The sequence below is a fragment of the Musa acuminata genome, chromosome BXJ3-7 (genome assembly GCF_036884655.1).
Source record: "Musa acuminata AAA Group cultivar baxijiao chromosome BXJ3-7, Cavendish_Baxijiao_AAA, whole genome shotgun sequence".
NCBI classification, from domain to species: Eukaryota; Viridiplantae; Streptophyta; class Magnoliopsida; order Zingiberales; family Musaceae; genus Musa; species Musa acuminata.
The window spans coordinates 40,827,874-40,843,671 of record NC_088355.1 but is presented as its reverse complement, the minus strand read 5'-3'; the positions used below and the strand labels follow the sequence as shown (position 1 = coordinate 40,843,671).

Here is a 15,798-nt window from a genome sequence, read left to right as displayed (position 1 = left end):
ACGACTTAGGCAAAACTAGCTAAGTCTGTGACTGATGGTATCAGAGCGGGACAAGCACTCATAGAAACACTTAACATACAAATGTGGGGGACTTAGCAGGACTACGTTAAGGGCAGTCAGCACGCGCGACTAATAATTAGAAAACGGGCATAAAGATGTAGGGAAAAAGAGTCGCTCGGAGGAGCGGGCATATGATATTGGCATTTAGAGGAATGGCCAACCCTTTGCGCAAAAGACACCACAAGAACAAGTAAGCTTGGAAGAATATGTAGCGCAGAAAGGTTGAGATAGCTGAGTTCAAGCTATGACTCGACGTTGACAACAATACTTGATTGTGCTCAAGGCAAGCGAGGCACTTGGTAAAGGACGAGACCATGCAAGGTGGAATGAGTTGCTCAGCGACCGAAAGAGTTGTGCAAAGCTCACAGAGGTGAGGGGAATTGCTAACTCAAAGAATTCAATACTCATGCAAGGGCTTGTATGTGGACGATGGAATGTTCGCGGCCATCTCAAGGCGACCGAATCTCGGCGCCATGGAGCATTGGAGCTTTATCTTCGACATGAGAAGGATACGTCCGTAGGAGGCTGAAGTGTGTAGCGACTTCAGCATGTTGCTAAGCCTTGAGTGGTGCAGCAGGGGTTGTATTTATGTGGAGTCGCAATCTAGCAAGTGCGTTTGTAGGAGGCAAAATAATACACAGTTTGTTCAGCAAATCGAAGTAGTCCAAGAGGATGGTGGTCTCCGAAACGAAGAGAGATATTGCTCCAATGGGATAGATATCTAGGAGGGATAAGTCTCGACTTTCTAGAGGGATAATCATGTGCAGCAAACAACACATGTTGATGAGGAGTACCTCAAAAATAACTCCACGAAGCTCAATGGACGAAGCGAGCAGCGAGAAGTCGTCGCATGATCTCGCTTGAGAGAATGAATTGGTGGATGCATTGCGAGATCAAGTGGGGGAGCGACCCAAAGCAATACAAATAAAGGCACACTTGGAGTCGATATGGAGATCATACTCCAGGGAGGGCGGACCCGTGGAATGGTGGGCGCGAGGGCTACCATCAATTTAATGTAAAACGAGGAGCGGAGCAACTTGGGTATAACTTGGTGAAGTACCCAAGCCGCATGAAGGGAGCCGACATAGAAGATGAAACATGGAGTGAAGGCACAGAGCTTTCCTTGGACAAAAGTCAAGGACATAAACTCTTGTAGAGGCAAGAGTAGGATCATGTTATTCTATGGGTCATTCATTCTGATGGAGCGGACTCATCTTACATGGTGTCAAAGACCAAGGGAGCTTCTAGGCACACGCACCTTATCTCGGAGAAGCATTTGATGGAGGAACTAATACGACTCAACTTGCGGAGGCGAAGTTGGGTTCAGAAGGCCTTGGCACGGGGCAAGAGGATGCAGAGGCGGGTACTCTTGAAGAATATGTCACAGTGTTACCATTCAAGTTGCCATGAAGGAAGTGGTGCGGAGCGAAAATTGTGCTGATAGGGGTAGAGGCAATGCGATACACACGACATAGTCCCGTGAGGGACTATATCATATAGAGGTATGATCAGGAGCTATTGAAAGCTCTACTTTAGTGAACAACACGATGGCAAGAAGGGCTATGGATTCAAAGAGTGAAGGCCATGGTCCCGCTGAGGCATGTCTTCCGTGCGTGCATTGAGTTTTGCATCGGATGAAAGCTTTAGTTATCAGCATTTGAGGGCTATGTTCCACCAAGGGAAAAGTTCGAATGCAAGTACCAGTAAGTCTCATGGGAGGGACTTGATCATGTAGAGGTATAACCGAAGCAGTTGGAGAGTTAGACTGCTCTATAGCCCATATTCGTTTAAGGGAGCCCGACAAGTCAGAGGACAAGGTCGAGTAAGCGAAAGTTGCTACCAAGGAAGCTAAGAAGAACATAATCGATGCAAACCCTACAAAGTAATAGTAGAGGCCATGCATGAGAGTTGCAATCTGTCTTTCCATCGACCAAAGGGAGTTGCTTGGAGAACACAGAGGTGTTAAAGCAGGCGGTCGAAAGGGGCGAGGAAGCGACGATGAGTCCAGAGGGACTTAGCTACCCAAAATCAAGCATAAGTTATATTGGAGGTAGACTCGAAGGAGTGCCATAGAGACATATCTACGAAGAAAAGAGATATAGATGCAAGGAACAACGTTACCTTAATCGCCACAACGGGATCTGCCGGCTCTTGTCCCCGTGCCACCGTCGGTCACTCAACATCCCGTCGCGACAGATGTTACCCCATTGCCCGAAGAGCTATCGGGGAATCCAAGGCCGACATCTGAGCATCATCGTGGATGACCTTACGCATCCGGGATCGGACCGAACCGTGCTGACACCTCGACCACCACGTAAAGGTTCACCAACCAACAGGTATGAAGTTGGCCCATCCAGTAGCTAATCGATTCAATTGCCAACACTACCAACATCCACAATGAACGCTCACCCTCCGAATTGTACGAATAGTACCATAATTGAGGGACCATGTGGGCCATGATTCCAATATTTATTATGCTGACAAATGTAACTAGTGACCATTAAATTATCACATTTTATCGTAAACTATAAATAACACGAGTATTTGTTATCTACAAATGTCATCCTTTCAAAATTAACGAACATCAAATATGATTTTACTGCGTGTGGACAATGAGGACATAAAACATGATTCAAATCCCCTCACACTTATGTATATACCACTACAATAATCTTGCTTGATCTATTCCCCACGTCTTCATCTGTTTGTTTTGCATGGTTGGCATTCTTATTCTTATGTTTTTTTTTTTAGCTATCTTTATCCATTGAATTATGCTTGTGAGATCTCGATTGGTAACTCATAACTTAAAATTTGTTTTGTATGTCTTATCGATTGATAATCTATTTTTCAGAGTCTCGGTATAAACTAATGGTTTATAGACATGAAGTTAAGCTTTCGATGATAAAAAGTTAATTATTTATAATTAAGTACATAATTAAACATAATATCCTTTCATAGAGTATGTCTCGTTCTTATTATTTTATATCCTTCCTTCTTAGATGAAACTCGGAGAACTCACACTCTGTATTCGAGTAAATAAGATTTACCCACATTAAATTGAAATAGACGATGAAGGCGATGCTGCACGAATCTTGATCGCTGCAATCAACCATCGATCTAGAAAATGGACGGTGGGGATCATCCCAACGAGTCAAAGAACTTCAACGGAGGACCACGAATGAAAACTCTTCAATCTTCACCGTCCGTTCACATCCTGGCGACCTGATCGAAAGTTGATCGACGGACGCGATTATTACATGCTTATGTGGCAACCATCCAGACCTTCCGAGTGAGACTTTTTACACAAAGACCCCGCACGAAGGCATAAATGATCGAGGACCATTTAGTAATTTTAATGGATATATAGAGGCCGGCTTCGGGGCGGGGAGCCGATCGATGAATCCGAAACCCTTGCAAAGTCTTCGTCGCGGTCTCGTCTTCCGTCCCTTCGCCTGCTCCCGTGCTTGATCCCGCCGTCGATGGCGGCTTCCTCCGAGACCAAAGGGGAAGGAACCCTGAGGAAGGCTTTCGGGGGCGTTCTCGGCTTCTTCATTCTCCTCCTGATCGGAGCCCTCGCCTTCTCGATCCGCCTCTTCTCCGTAAGTCCTGCTACCCTCGACCCTTCGCTGACGACCTCGAAACCCTAGATCTGAAATCCAGAGTGCAGGATTGGACCGGATACATGTCTTTCTTCCTGGTTTACCGATTTCTGCTGATGTAGTGACGCTTCTGTTGTTCGATTTGAACCACCAGGTTATCAAGTACGAGAGCGTGATTCACGAGTTCGATCCGTACTTCAACTACAGAGTCACTCAGGTTTGATTCCTCCGAACTTCTCCCTTCCCTTTCTCTTGCACACTACTATGACCGTTTCATTGATGCGAGCTTGTTCTAGAGCTCCTCGTAGTGAGTAGTTTATCATCTCTTCTTCTGATTTTGAGGGTTGTTTATGTACTCGATGTATATGGTACCAAGATACGTTGACATATGAGACCTAAACGAAATTGTAGCCCCTGGAATCTCGAACCTTATGTTGTAAATCGTAGAATTTGATCTCCTATAATAAAATCAAGAGATCCTTCTTTTTCATATAAAGCAATGAAACGATTCATCATTTTCTTTTTTGGAAAGGCAATCGATGTTACAATCTTTTAGCATTTAGTATATGATATAGAAAATTCTTTAGAATAGAAGCTTTCTTTATTTCAGATGGAGTCTTCCAAAGTTTCATTCAGCACGCTTTATAGGAGTAACAATCTTGTAGTTTCAAGACATCATGATAATAGGATCTCTGGGCATTGGTACAATCACAGTCTGAAAATAAAAGTTCATAGCATCAACCATTTTGCTCTTGGAATAGGTGTCCTGAAAAGTTCCATATTGTTCTGTCAATTTGTTTCTTTTCTTAAAATGTACATCTTCTGTCCCTGATGATATTACTTACTGTTTCAGTTTCTTACAAAGAATGGAATATATGATTTCTGGAACTGGTTTGATGATCGAACCTGGTACAGCATCCATAAACATGTCTACTTAAATTGCAGAAACTCCATGTTTTATTGATGCGGGGTTGAGTTTATGTTTGCACTGTTCATTGGTAGGTATCCCCTTGGTCGTGTAATTGGTGGAACTGTTTACCCTGGTTTGACGCTAACAGCAGGTTCCATATGGTGGTATGTCTGTGAGACGTGTAGTAAAGAATTACATTGTTGTCAGAGTCTTAATCAAGTAAGAAAACATCTATTTTTTTGTATTGCAGGCTGCTGAATAACCTGAACATTCCTCTGTCAGTGGAGACCGTCTGTGTATTCACAGCTCCAATCTTTTCAGCTAATGCATCTTGGGCTACGTACCTTCTCACGAAGGTAGACATATATTGTTGATCTTTGCTTTTCATGTTTGTCCAGATACCTGGCAATTGCTTTCTTTGTCATGCTTCTTACATGTTTGTTACAGGAAGTTAAGGGAACTGGAGCTGGATTAACTGCTGCAGCCCTATTGGCACTGGTAACCATGTACTCACTTGTGTATTTTATGAAAAATGAATGATGAAAATATGCATCTGAAAATAAAATTTGCTTTCCAGTTGGGGGTTTCAGTAGCAACATTTTTTTTTCATATGTTTCTTTTGATCTGCTCAATTCTTTCAAAACTCAAAAAAGATCTGTTCTGTCTTCTCTATGTGCAGGTGCCCTCGTACATATCAAGATCTGTGGCTGGTAGCTATGACAATGAAGCTGTTGCAATATTTGCCTTAATATTCACGTTTTATCTTTATACCAAGGTAAAAAAAAAACTAAGCAATTTGTGATAAAAAATCATTTTTTAAATCTTATTATGAAATCTAGTTTATATTGGCTCACTTAGCCAGTGTTTGGGAAATATTGTTTACTTGGAACACGTAAAAGTTATCATTTTTTTGTTATGCATGATATGCTGATATCATGAAACTGTATGCAGACACTGAATACGGGATCACTCTTCTATGCTACCTTAAATGCTCTGTCATACTTCTACATGGTATGATGTGCTCTTCCCATTTTGCGCCTCATCTCCTAAGCAAATCAATTAATTCTATGTTTTTCTCTTTACAGGTGTGCTCTTGGGGAGGCTACACATTCATCATTAACCTTATTCCAATGCATGTTTTGCTATGTATTGTAACTGGTCGTTACTCTCCACGGTTGTACATTGCCTATGCCCCTCTTGTAAGTATTAGCAGTTGTGTAGGTGTTTGCTATCTATTTCTTCTTATTCTTAGGGTATAATACATGAAACTATTTTCCAATAAAGAAAGATTATTCTGGTCAGTTTAAATAGTGCATATACGCAGGTTGTTTTGGGAACACTTCTAGCCTCTTTGGTGCCTGTGGTGGGTTTCAATGCCGTGATGACATCGGAGCATTTTGCTTCATTTTTGGTCTGTTTTTCGATATCACTACTTTATTTCTGTAGAAATTTATTTGGTGCCATGCAATGTTTACATTCTTTCTAGACAAACCTTTGCTGTTACCTGCTCATTAACAACTCATACATTTTATTTCTTTTCTAAGATTCCTGTCTGATGCAAAATTTGATAAAAAAATGTCTGACAATTTAGTTTATATTATAATTTAATTTGCTCAAGTATGTTTCCTTGTTTTATGACATGCCAGGAAATGCCAATTATTTCACTGATTGGACATTGCTCCAGTCATATTGGTCTTCTGCACTAATAGATATTTATGGTCGGCTCACTTTACAAACTAACATTACAAAATCTATCATGTTATTATTAGGTCAGGCTATATGTTATTTTTGGGAGGAACAAACTTCGATTGACTTTGTGGAGGCCCGCATGTCATCTGACTGATATGAAAAGTATTGACTTTGTGCACATCAAAGTTACATGTCTTTTCAAAACATGGTTATATGCATACATTGTTTCTTTTATATCATTACAGTATTACACTGGAATGCTTGTGGTATCATCTGCTGATGTAAATGAATTGCTAAAACTTTGTTCTTTTTTATTTCCCAGAGACATGGAACGCATTGTTTGTAATTTGTGTTCCTTGTGCACTTCTGCTAACATTGTATGAAATTATGCAGGTATTTATAATAATTCATGTGGTTGCACTTGTTTATTATATCAAAGGAATTCTATCTCCCAAGATGTTTAAAGTGGCTGTGACACTTGTTGTGACGATTGGCATGTAAGTTTTCGCATTCTGCAGTTCATGTGTTGATTGCAGATACACAGTGGAAGCATTTGATAATATACAGGATGACTACATGAATTAAATAATCTTATCCATATTTGACATTCATTATTCTCTAAGAAACTTCCCTTTCAGTGCTGTTTGTTGTGCAGTGTTGGCTATTCTTATAGCACTGGTGGCCTCTAGTCCTACAAAAGGTTGGAGTGGGCGTAGCTTGAGTCTTCTTGATCCGTAAGCATCTACTCCTGACATTGATTGTCACCAACTTTGATAGTCACCCATAAATATTTGTAATTTATAGGCCTTTTAGAGTAAGTTCTGCAATGTTAACAAAAAATGCACTGCAAGAACGATAGTAAGGGTTCTGAACTATGGTCATGTACATCTTTTATATTACATGGTGCATTGATGTGATACTAATCCCGAAAGGATAACACAATCTTATTTTTTACTTTGTATAATAAAAGTGAACAAATAAACAGTTTGGAAGGATAAACACCCCTTAAGGAGGCATAGTTACTGAACTAAACATAAATACACCTTTCTAATATGCATCTTTATGCCTTTGTGGTTGGGTATGCATAATCTATTGACAGATAAAAAGCTATCCTATATTTGACATGGGAAGCATCTGAAGTCTGCTGGTTTGACTATAGATCCACCAAACATGTAAATAATTTCTTATCTAGCACATTTAACTTGAGTATGGTGAAGCTACACAAGCACAATTAGAGCAAAAAGGGACCTAAAAACCATCAGATAAGCATGCTATCCTTAACATAAATGCTGAGGTATATAATAGTCATTAGAAACATTGATGTGATACTAATCATGAAAGGATAGCGCAATCTTTTTTTTTTTACTTTGTATAATAAAAGTGAACAAATAAACAGTTTGGAAGGAGAAACACCCCTTGAGGACAATATTTTGAGACATAGTTACTGAACTAAACATAGATACACCTTTCTAATATGCATCTTTATGCATTTGTGGTTGGGTATGCATAATCTATTGACAGATAAAAAGCTATCCTATATTTGAAATGGGAAGCATCTGAAGTAAATAAATTTGATTTTTTACTTAGATGTTAGCAGTGGAATTAGGTAGAACATATTTGGTAGTTATGGCCATTTAATTTTTCTGGCATACGGCTATGCAGGCAACATACTGATACACAATCTGCTGGTTTGACTATAGATCCACAAAACATGTAAATAATTTCCCATCTAGCACATTTAACATGGGAATTGAGATGAAAACTGTCCCTTTGCACATGACAAATTCGACATATTAACAATTTGGCATCCTTAGATATGGAGACTACTTGAGTATGGCGAAACTACATAAGCACAATTAGAGCAAAAAGGGACCTAAAAACCATTCAGATAAGCATGCTATCCTTAACATAAATGCTGAGGTATATATTAGTCATTAGAAACATTGGGCTAGCTATCTTTGAGTGACTGAAAGATCTAAACAATCTCAATCTTGATATATCATCTTGATCCTTCTATTCTATTGATGAAACAGAACTTACGCAAGCAAGTACATACCCATCATTGCTAGTGTTAGTGAACATCAGCCACCGACATGGCCTTCTTATTTCATGGACATCAATGTGTTGGCATTCTTGGTTCCAGCTGGTATTGTTGTAAGTGTGTTACTTTCTATATTTAGCCTTCAACTTATACATGCTTGTTTCATCCTTTATGTGTAAATGTGCTATGATTATTATAGTTATACTTTTTTTCTAACCTCTTCTATTTTACTAGTGGTTGGTTTGTCTAGGAATAAGGTTATAGAACACTGAGCACATACAGCTATAAGAATTTGATCTGCAACCATGCATGCTTTATTTTGTTGCTGCAATTTTCAACTGTAAGATTTCTTGTATGTTTATAAAAATTCTCTGTTTTAGTAGGCACTTTGTTTTTGCTTGCTTAAATCATGTGGTGGGTCATGTTGCTTCAGACGTTGAACTTCCATGAAACATATTTTAGAACAATTGGTGTCTTATAGTTGAACAAACTATCCCAAGAATATTCTTCTCCTATTGCATAGGCTAGCTAGCACCTAATAAATTTCATCAGCAGTAAACTGCTACCCAGTGTATTTAAAAGCGATAGGCACCAGAAGACTCTAAGGTCCCAAAACGGTGCTAGGTGCCCACTCGAGCAAAACGAGGCACTTTTGAATAACAAAATTTTAAAAATATATGCTATGATTGATAAATATGGTCAAAAAAATAAAAATGACACATCAAATTGGAATCATATGAAGTACCAAATTAAACCTCCTAGTGTTTTCAATATGATGTTAAACAGTTTTAACTCGTATAGAGTAACGGTGCACCACCTCAATGGGGTGCAGCAAGTTAATCGAAATGGGATAGTGGGGGAAGGAGAGGGTATGGAGGAAGGTGGGGGAATGAGAACAAAGCTGCAATGGCAAATGAATGAAGCTACAATGGTGGACAAAGGCAGAAGACGAGGTTGCCAACGGTAGCGGACGAAGGCGGCGGACAAGTTTGTTGACAGCGGCAGTTGGAGCTGCAATGGCGGACAGAGCATACAAAGGCGACAAGCATAGGTTTTTTGCTTTCGCTTTTGGCTTCTTTTGCTAGGTTGGCCACGAGAGGGGGTTGGTAGGGAATTACATTAGTTGGTTCGATTGAACCAACATACTCGTCCAATCGAACTCAGGGTCGAAGTCGGCCCGATTTGGCTTAGGTGCTCGCCTGAGGTGCTTGACACCTGGGCTTTGGCGAGTGACCGAGCCGTGCTTCATTGAAAGTTGAAATGCCTCACCATGAGGTGTTGCGAGGTGCTCGTGTCTCGCCTCGCCCTGTGCCTTTTGAAAACATTGCAACCACACTTAAGTACTTCATTGTTACTATCTTTATCTATTTGCAGTTTTCAATTTGCTCTAGTGTTTTGTGCTTTTGACAACGGTGGTTAGGTATTTTTTTCTTGTATGAGACATTTAATTCCCATGGCTGATATTTTAGAAGAACCAGTCTTTACAAGTTGAGTAGATCATCCCAAAGAATGTATTTCCCCTACCACATGGTCCGAGTAGCACCTAGCAAATTCTATCAGCATTAACTGCAAATATGCTTTAGTTCTTCACTACGAGTATCTTTATTTGTCTAGTTTTCAGACTCAGAGTACTGCTTGCATAATGTTTATTTATTTATCATGTCAGATTATATTATTAATTCTGCCAAATATTGACTAGGAAGTATTTCAATATGTAATGCAGGCATGTTTTTTGCCTCTGTCTGATGCTAGCTCGTTTATGGTTCTGTATATAACAACATCAGTATACTTTTCTGGTGTCATGGTAAGTGTCAAAATGTGGAGTTGATCAACATCACTAACAAAAAATTATCATCCTCATTGTTTGCTATATTTTGGCAGGTGCGTCTTATGCTTGTACTAGCTCCAGCTGCATGCATTATGTCTGGGATTGCACTTTCTGAAGCCTTTGATGTCTTCACACGGTCAATAAAACTTCAGTTGCCTAAATTATTTGAAAGTCCTCCTCCTGGTGTATGTGACCGTGGACTTGTTTCAGTCTGTTATCCATTGAACTTTTTTAAGAAGGCCTAAACTTGATGGATTTTGTTTTGAGTAGCCCTTAATGTTTTTTGTTCTGATATGAATTTCAAGTCAGGGGATATTGATTCCGCTCAAGAAAAGGTGGATAACAAGGCAGCAACTGATAAATCTGAAACTGCTCCAAAAGAAAGACCATCAAAGAAGAATAGGAAAAAGGAAAAAGAAATTGTGGAAACTACTATTAAAAGGCCTCTAAAGGCAAAAAGACTTCTGGTGCTGCCTTTGGAGGCATCTGCAGTCGCAATTCTTCTACTGATCATACTTGGTGCTTTTTATGTGGTATGAAAAATTCTTGATTTCAGATATTTGCTAAAGTTAGCACTGTTGTCCTAGATCATGATATAGTTTCAATGGTTCTATTTTTGTCAATAGTTAAATATAGAGATCTATTAATTAGTTTGCAAGGTTAGATCATTCATGGGCTCTTGGCACCATGAATTTGATAGGTTGTCACTTCAACAAGGACCTACTTTTACATTTATTGATGATAACTAGATATCTGCAACTTGACTTGGTTAGGACCAACTTGTTCATACCACTGAGTAAAAGCAAGGAAAACATACTGAGTTAACGGATAATATGGTTAAGATATATTCTTTCTGCAATTCATGTATGCCATATAGCAATGTGGATATAGGTTTGTATTGAGGGCTTTTTTGGGGCATGCTTTGAAGGTTTTATTATTATTTGTTACAGGTTCATTGTGTATGGGCAGCAGCAGAAGCTTATTCTGCCCCATCAATTGTTCTAACATCTCATTCCCATGATGGATTACACGTTTTTGATGATTTTCGCGAAGCCTATGCATGGTTGAGGCATAATACTGATGTCGATGATAAGGTTATTTCTCATTCCCTTTCCTTTTTATGTCTGCTCTGCATGTTAAATTTTGTTTTTACTCAATTCTCTAATTTTCCAATAATAGTAATTTGGTTATTAAGTGAACAAAAAATTTATGTTTGATATACTTATGCAATTTATAGTTCTTAGATGTTTTTCTTGACTAAGGTAGGCAATTTCGAATAATACCGCCCGGTACGGGCAGTACGTACCGGTCTGTCAGCTTACCGATACATGGACCACCCATTACCGGACGGAACAAAAAAAAAATATATATATATATAAACGAGGCAACGTCGCCTCGCGTGGGAGAAGGAAAAGGTGACGTCACCTTTTATAAAAAAATATATATAAATATATATAATCTTTTATATATAAATATATATTTATTAATTTATATAAACGAGGCGATATCGTCTCGCCTGGGAGAAGAGAGGCATAACTATATATATATATATATATATACACTGAGCGGTATACCGAACTGTATATCGCTCGGTATACAGTTTCGTATCGTACCGAGCGAATGTCGAAACTCCGGTACGGTATGAAATTGCATACCTTATTCTTAACGGTGACTATCAAGAAAGACGGGATAAATGAAATTATGAATTATGTATATCTTTGTTTTAGTGTTGTGTTGTTTATTTTTTTGAATCACTGAGAGACCAAAAGGACTGGAGAGTCTTGTTTATTTATAAAACTCAAAATTGTGTTGCATATCTTTCATGATGAATACCAGCTGAACGATTATGTTAGAACATATAGTTTCTTTCTGATGAATGAACCATGTAACTTATATGAATTCGATCTCTAGTGCTGTTAGTAGTTATTGCAGCAACTAATCCGGATTTGATGTTATTGTTGCTGCAGCGATTAATTTGGGTCTGATATTGTTGTCTTACAATGACTCACTCATAATCGTTTAAACCTCATACAAGCTTAAGCATGTGAATGAAGAAAAAGCTATTTGATGGATCATTCATATCTGATATTTCGTGTTATTTGCTGGAACCGGTGACAGTGTACTCTTTTGTGATTTCTTAGTCTTGTTTCTTTGTAGAGAGAGATTAAACATTATAAGAATATAACCAAGTTAGGAATATAATGAACTCACTTTATTGCAAGACCTAGGAGACTAGGTTTTTAGTATTGATTCTGATACATTTCGGTCGCTGGTCTAGCCGGTATGGTACCAAGACACCAGATGGTAGGCTGACTTCTACTGGCCTGGTATCACTATAAAAATAATATAAGATTAAATATTAATTGGCGCTGACTTATATGGTCCAATATTGTTCCATGGATAAACCAGTAAATACTGTTGATATGTACCAGTCTAACCAGTATTTAAAACCTTGATAACAAGATGGCGATGTTTTCCAAGGTCTCAATTCTGGTATTGGAATCAGGCTGTCAGCAGTAGTTGAATTGGTCACATTTCATCATATTCTAGATTGTACAAAAGCAAAACTTGTAGCCTTTTAAACATGTGACTTCTAGAAATTTAGGAAGGTTGTTTGCTGAATATTTAAAGGTAGGTTGCACAGTTAATATTTTCTTCAGGAGAAGGAACCATAAGTCAACCTTGAAGGTAAAACATACCTAATGCATTAGATGACTGTGGGTGCCTTTGTTAGTGAAGGGACATATAATCACTTTGCATTGGTCTTATGATATAGTTCCAAACATGCATGTTCTTGCTTAGGTTGTGAAACTAAATATGGATATCCTAAAGTAATTCTCATGATCGGCTTTCTTTGGTTATTTCTTATACTAGTCTGGTGTGTAGCAGATGGTAATGCAAAGGCACTTCAATTTGTTCAACATGTTCAAACCCAAGCTATTTGGAACCTTGAAGCAGAAATTGTTAAATAGTATCTCTTCCTGCATCCTGAAAAATAAACTAAAATGCTCTTTTTTTGTTGTTTTGTATTAAGCCATATCAACAGTAGAAGTTGAATATGCTTGTCTACAAGATATATAGAATGCATATATTTCAAATATCCCCAAAGAATGCCTTGTGTGAATCAAGTTTTTTAAAAGGATAAGGTTCTGCAGGTTGCCTCTTGGTGGGACTATGGTTACCAAACAACCGCAATGGCAAATCGTACTGTCATTGTTGATAATAACACCTGGAATAACACTCATATTGCAACTGTTGGCACTGCTATGTCTTCTCCAGAAAAGCCGGCATGGGAGATATTCAACTCCCTGGATGTCAAATATGTTTTGGTTGTCTTTGGAGGTTGCCATTTTAATTTGTGATCTCCTTAAGAAACTTTATTTAGATACTTGGATTCTGTAACTTTAAATTTTCTTGCAATGGTTAGGTCTTGTTGGCTACCCAAGTGATGATATTAATAAGTTCCTTTGGATGGTTCGAATTGGAGGAGGTGTGTTTCCACATATCAGGGAGCCTGACTACCTTGTAAGTTGTGTATTTGTTTTTCTTTTATTGAAGGGTAGCATATTGCAACTTTTTGTTTGTCATTTTTCAAATGATTGATTCGATGGCAACACTTATGAATTTTATAGATTTTCATCAAATCACTGGCAGATGGAACTATATCTGTTGTAACAAAGCTATGCTAAACCAAATATATAATTGCATGAAATTTATCTGGATTGTTTACTAGTGAGAAATATACAAAGTTATGCTGCATATTCTTGCCATGTACACACTAAATAAATCTCAATATTTTGAAGAGCACCATTAACTGTGTATGTTATAGCTTTAGTAAGTATTTCTGGAACAACAGTAAGAGAATTTTCTTTCGTTTAGTAGATGTCTTTATATAAATCTGAATGCTCTACTTTTGATATTCCCGTTCTCAAAAAAGAGGGATGGCCAATATCGAATCGATGCACAGGCAACTCCAACAATGTTGAACTGCCTTATGTACAAGCTGTCTTATTACAGGTTTGCAAATCTCTCTATTCGGTGACCTGATAAATAGTTAATAGTTACAAGTGAGGCTCCCTTCTGTCTGTCTTGCTTTGTTTCCAGGTTTGTAGAAACAGATGGTAAAGGATTTGATAGAGTCAGGAGGACAGAAATAGGGAAAAAACATTTCAAACTAACCCATTTCGAGGAGGTAATAACTTTTTTTGTTTTGTTTCCTTTGCTAGATTGCAGACTATTATCTATAAATGAATGTAGCTCTTCCGATTGGAGAACTGCTTCGTTTTTTCCACAAGATTCACAAAATCTGATGTTAAGAAAACAAGTTACAGGATTTTCAATGAATGAATCTGCAACCCATCAAATTATTTGCTTTTGTGTTTGATCCAGGTGTTCACTACACATCATTGGATGGTTCGAATTTACAAATTGAAACCCCCAAAGAATAGGATCCGGGGAAAATCGAAGAAATCTAAATCAGTATGTGGAGGAACTGTACACAAGTGCTTGGAATTTAGTTCCTGCTAAGCATTTCTGATGTCGTCCATCTCTCTTTTGCAGAATTCCAAAACAAGTCCAAGCAATTCGAGGAGGCACGGTAACTTACGGAAGAACCCCTGGCAGTGATTTGAATAAAGCAAATTGGCCGTCCGGTATAGTGTAGCTGGCCCTTCCCATAGACTATTCTTGCCGTTTTGCTCATGAACTATTGGAAGAGTGAGTTGCAGCTAATAGCGGCGGATGCTTGGCAGAGGACTAAATACAAGACTATGATCACACAGTCCCTATTATATCTTTTATTTATTTTTTGCCTTGCATCATCAGGGGGAGATATGAGATTTTTGATAGCTTACCAAGAAAGACCCTTTTAGATTTGTCATTTGTCATGTGATAGTGATTCATCTGTGTAACCTCGGATCGTTTGGCTTGTAACGGTGGATCCCAACCAGAGAAGATAGCAGAAATAACCATGCTTGCTTGCTGAATCGTTTTCGGCAACCTGATAATATCGATTTCCTTAGTTGAAAACGAGAATGTGGGGCAACCTCCGTTACAAATATCAACTGTTTTATACCGCTTTAAGCTCTTAAGTTCATGAGGTTAGTAGAAGTTAAGGCGTGAAATAATTGTTCAGTTATTCCTTCTCCTAAGGTTAGAAGCCAAGGCACTCGTATTTCATATCTTGTTTCTCACATTCATGATAATTTTTCGGAGGGCATTTGGGTTGTCCCTATTGTTCTCATAGTCACTATATGTAAGCTTCGCAGATATAATCTAATTTTAATATTAAAATCGAAGATATAATCATGTTATAGATATAATCTCATATTTTAATTTTAAAATCGAAGATATAATCAAATTATACTTCGCAGATATAATCTCATATTTTAATTTTTATATTATTTATATTTTTATTTATATATTATATATATATTTGTAATTCATATATATATATATATATATTATTTATATATTTTTAATTGATATAATCTCATATTGGACCAACGGTAACATATATATATTATTTATATGTTTATTGATATATTCATTGTAATTTAATGTGTGAGACTCAGGTAATATGAAATATTCTCTCCAGATCCTCTCTAATTGGTCCAATATGGAAGTGTATTCCGTTGAATAATTGGCTGTGCGTAATAGATGAAGAGATATC

The 15,798-nt window shown here is 38.0% G+C and overlaps 1 protein-coding gene across 1 annotated transcript; it reads left to right on the top strand.

Moving 5' to 3' along the window:
* The first annotated feature begins 3,447 nt into the window (after positions 1 to 3,447).
* Positions 3,448 to 15,112, top strand: LOC103992776 (dolichyl-diphosphooligosaccharide--protein glycosyltransferase subunit STT3A). Its single transcript, XM_009412617.3, has 23 exons — positions 3,448 to 3,659; positions 3,814 to 3,876; positions 4,513 to 4,568; positions 4,662 to 4,733; positions 4,820 to 4,925; positions 5,017 to 5,067; positions 5,249 to 5,344; positions 5,521 to 5,580; positions 5,655 to 5,768; positions 5,894 to 5,980; positions 6,652 to 6,755; positions 6,897 to 6,992; positions 8,292 to 8,412; positions 10,023 to 10,103; positions 10,181 to 10,312; positions 10,433 to 10,660; positions 11,078 to 11,221; positions 13,283 to 13,469; positions 13,555 to 13,652; positions 14,065 to 14,144; positions 14,232 to 14,319; positions 14,517 to 14,606; positions 14,688 to 15,112. The coding sequence occupies exons 1-23, from the start codon at positions 3,540 to 3,542 to the stop codon at positions 14,751 to 14,753; spliced, it is 2,340 nt and encodes a 779-aa protein (XP_009410892.2). The 5' UTR covers positions 3,448 to 3,539; the 3' UTR covers positions 14,754 to 15,112.
* The last annotated feature ends 686 nt before the right edge of the window (positions 15,113 to 15,798 follow it).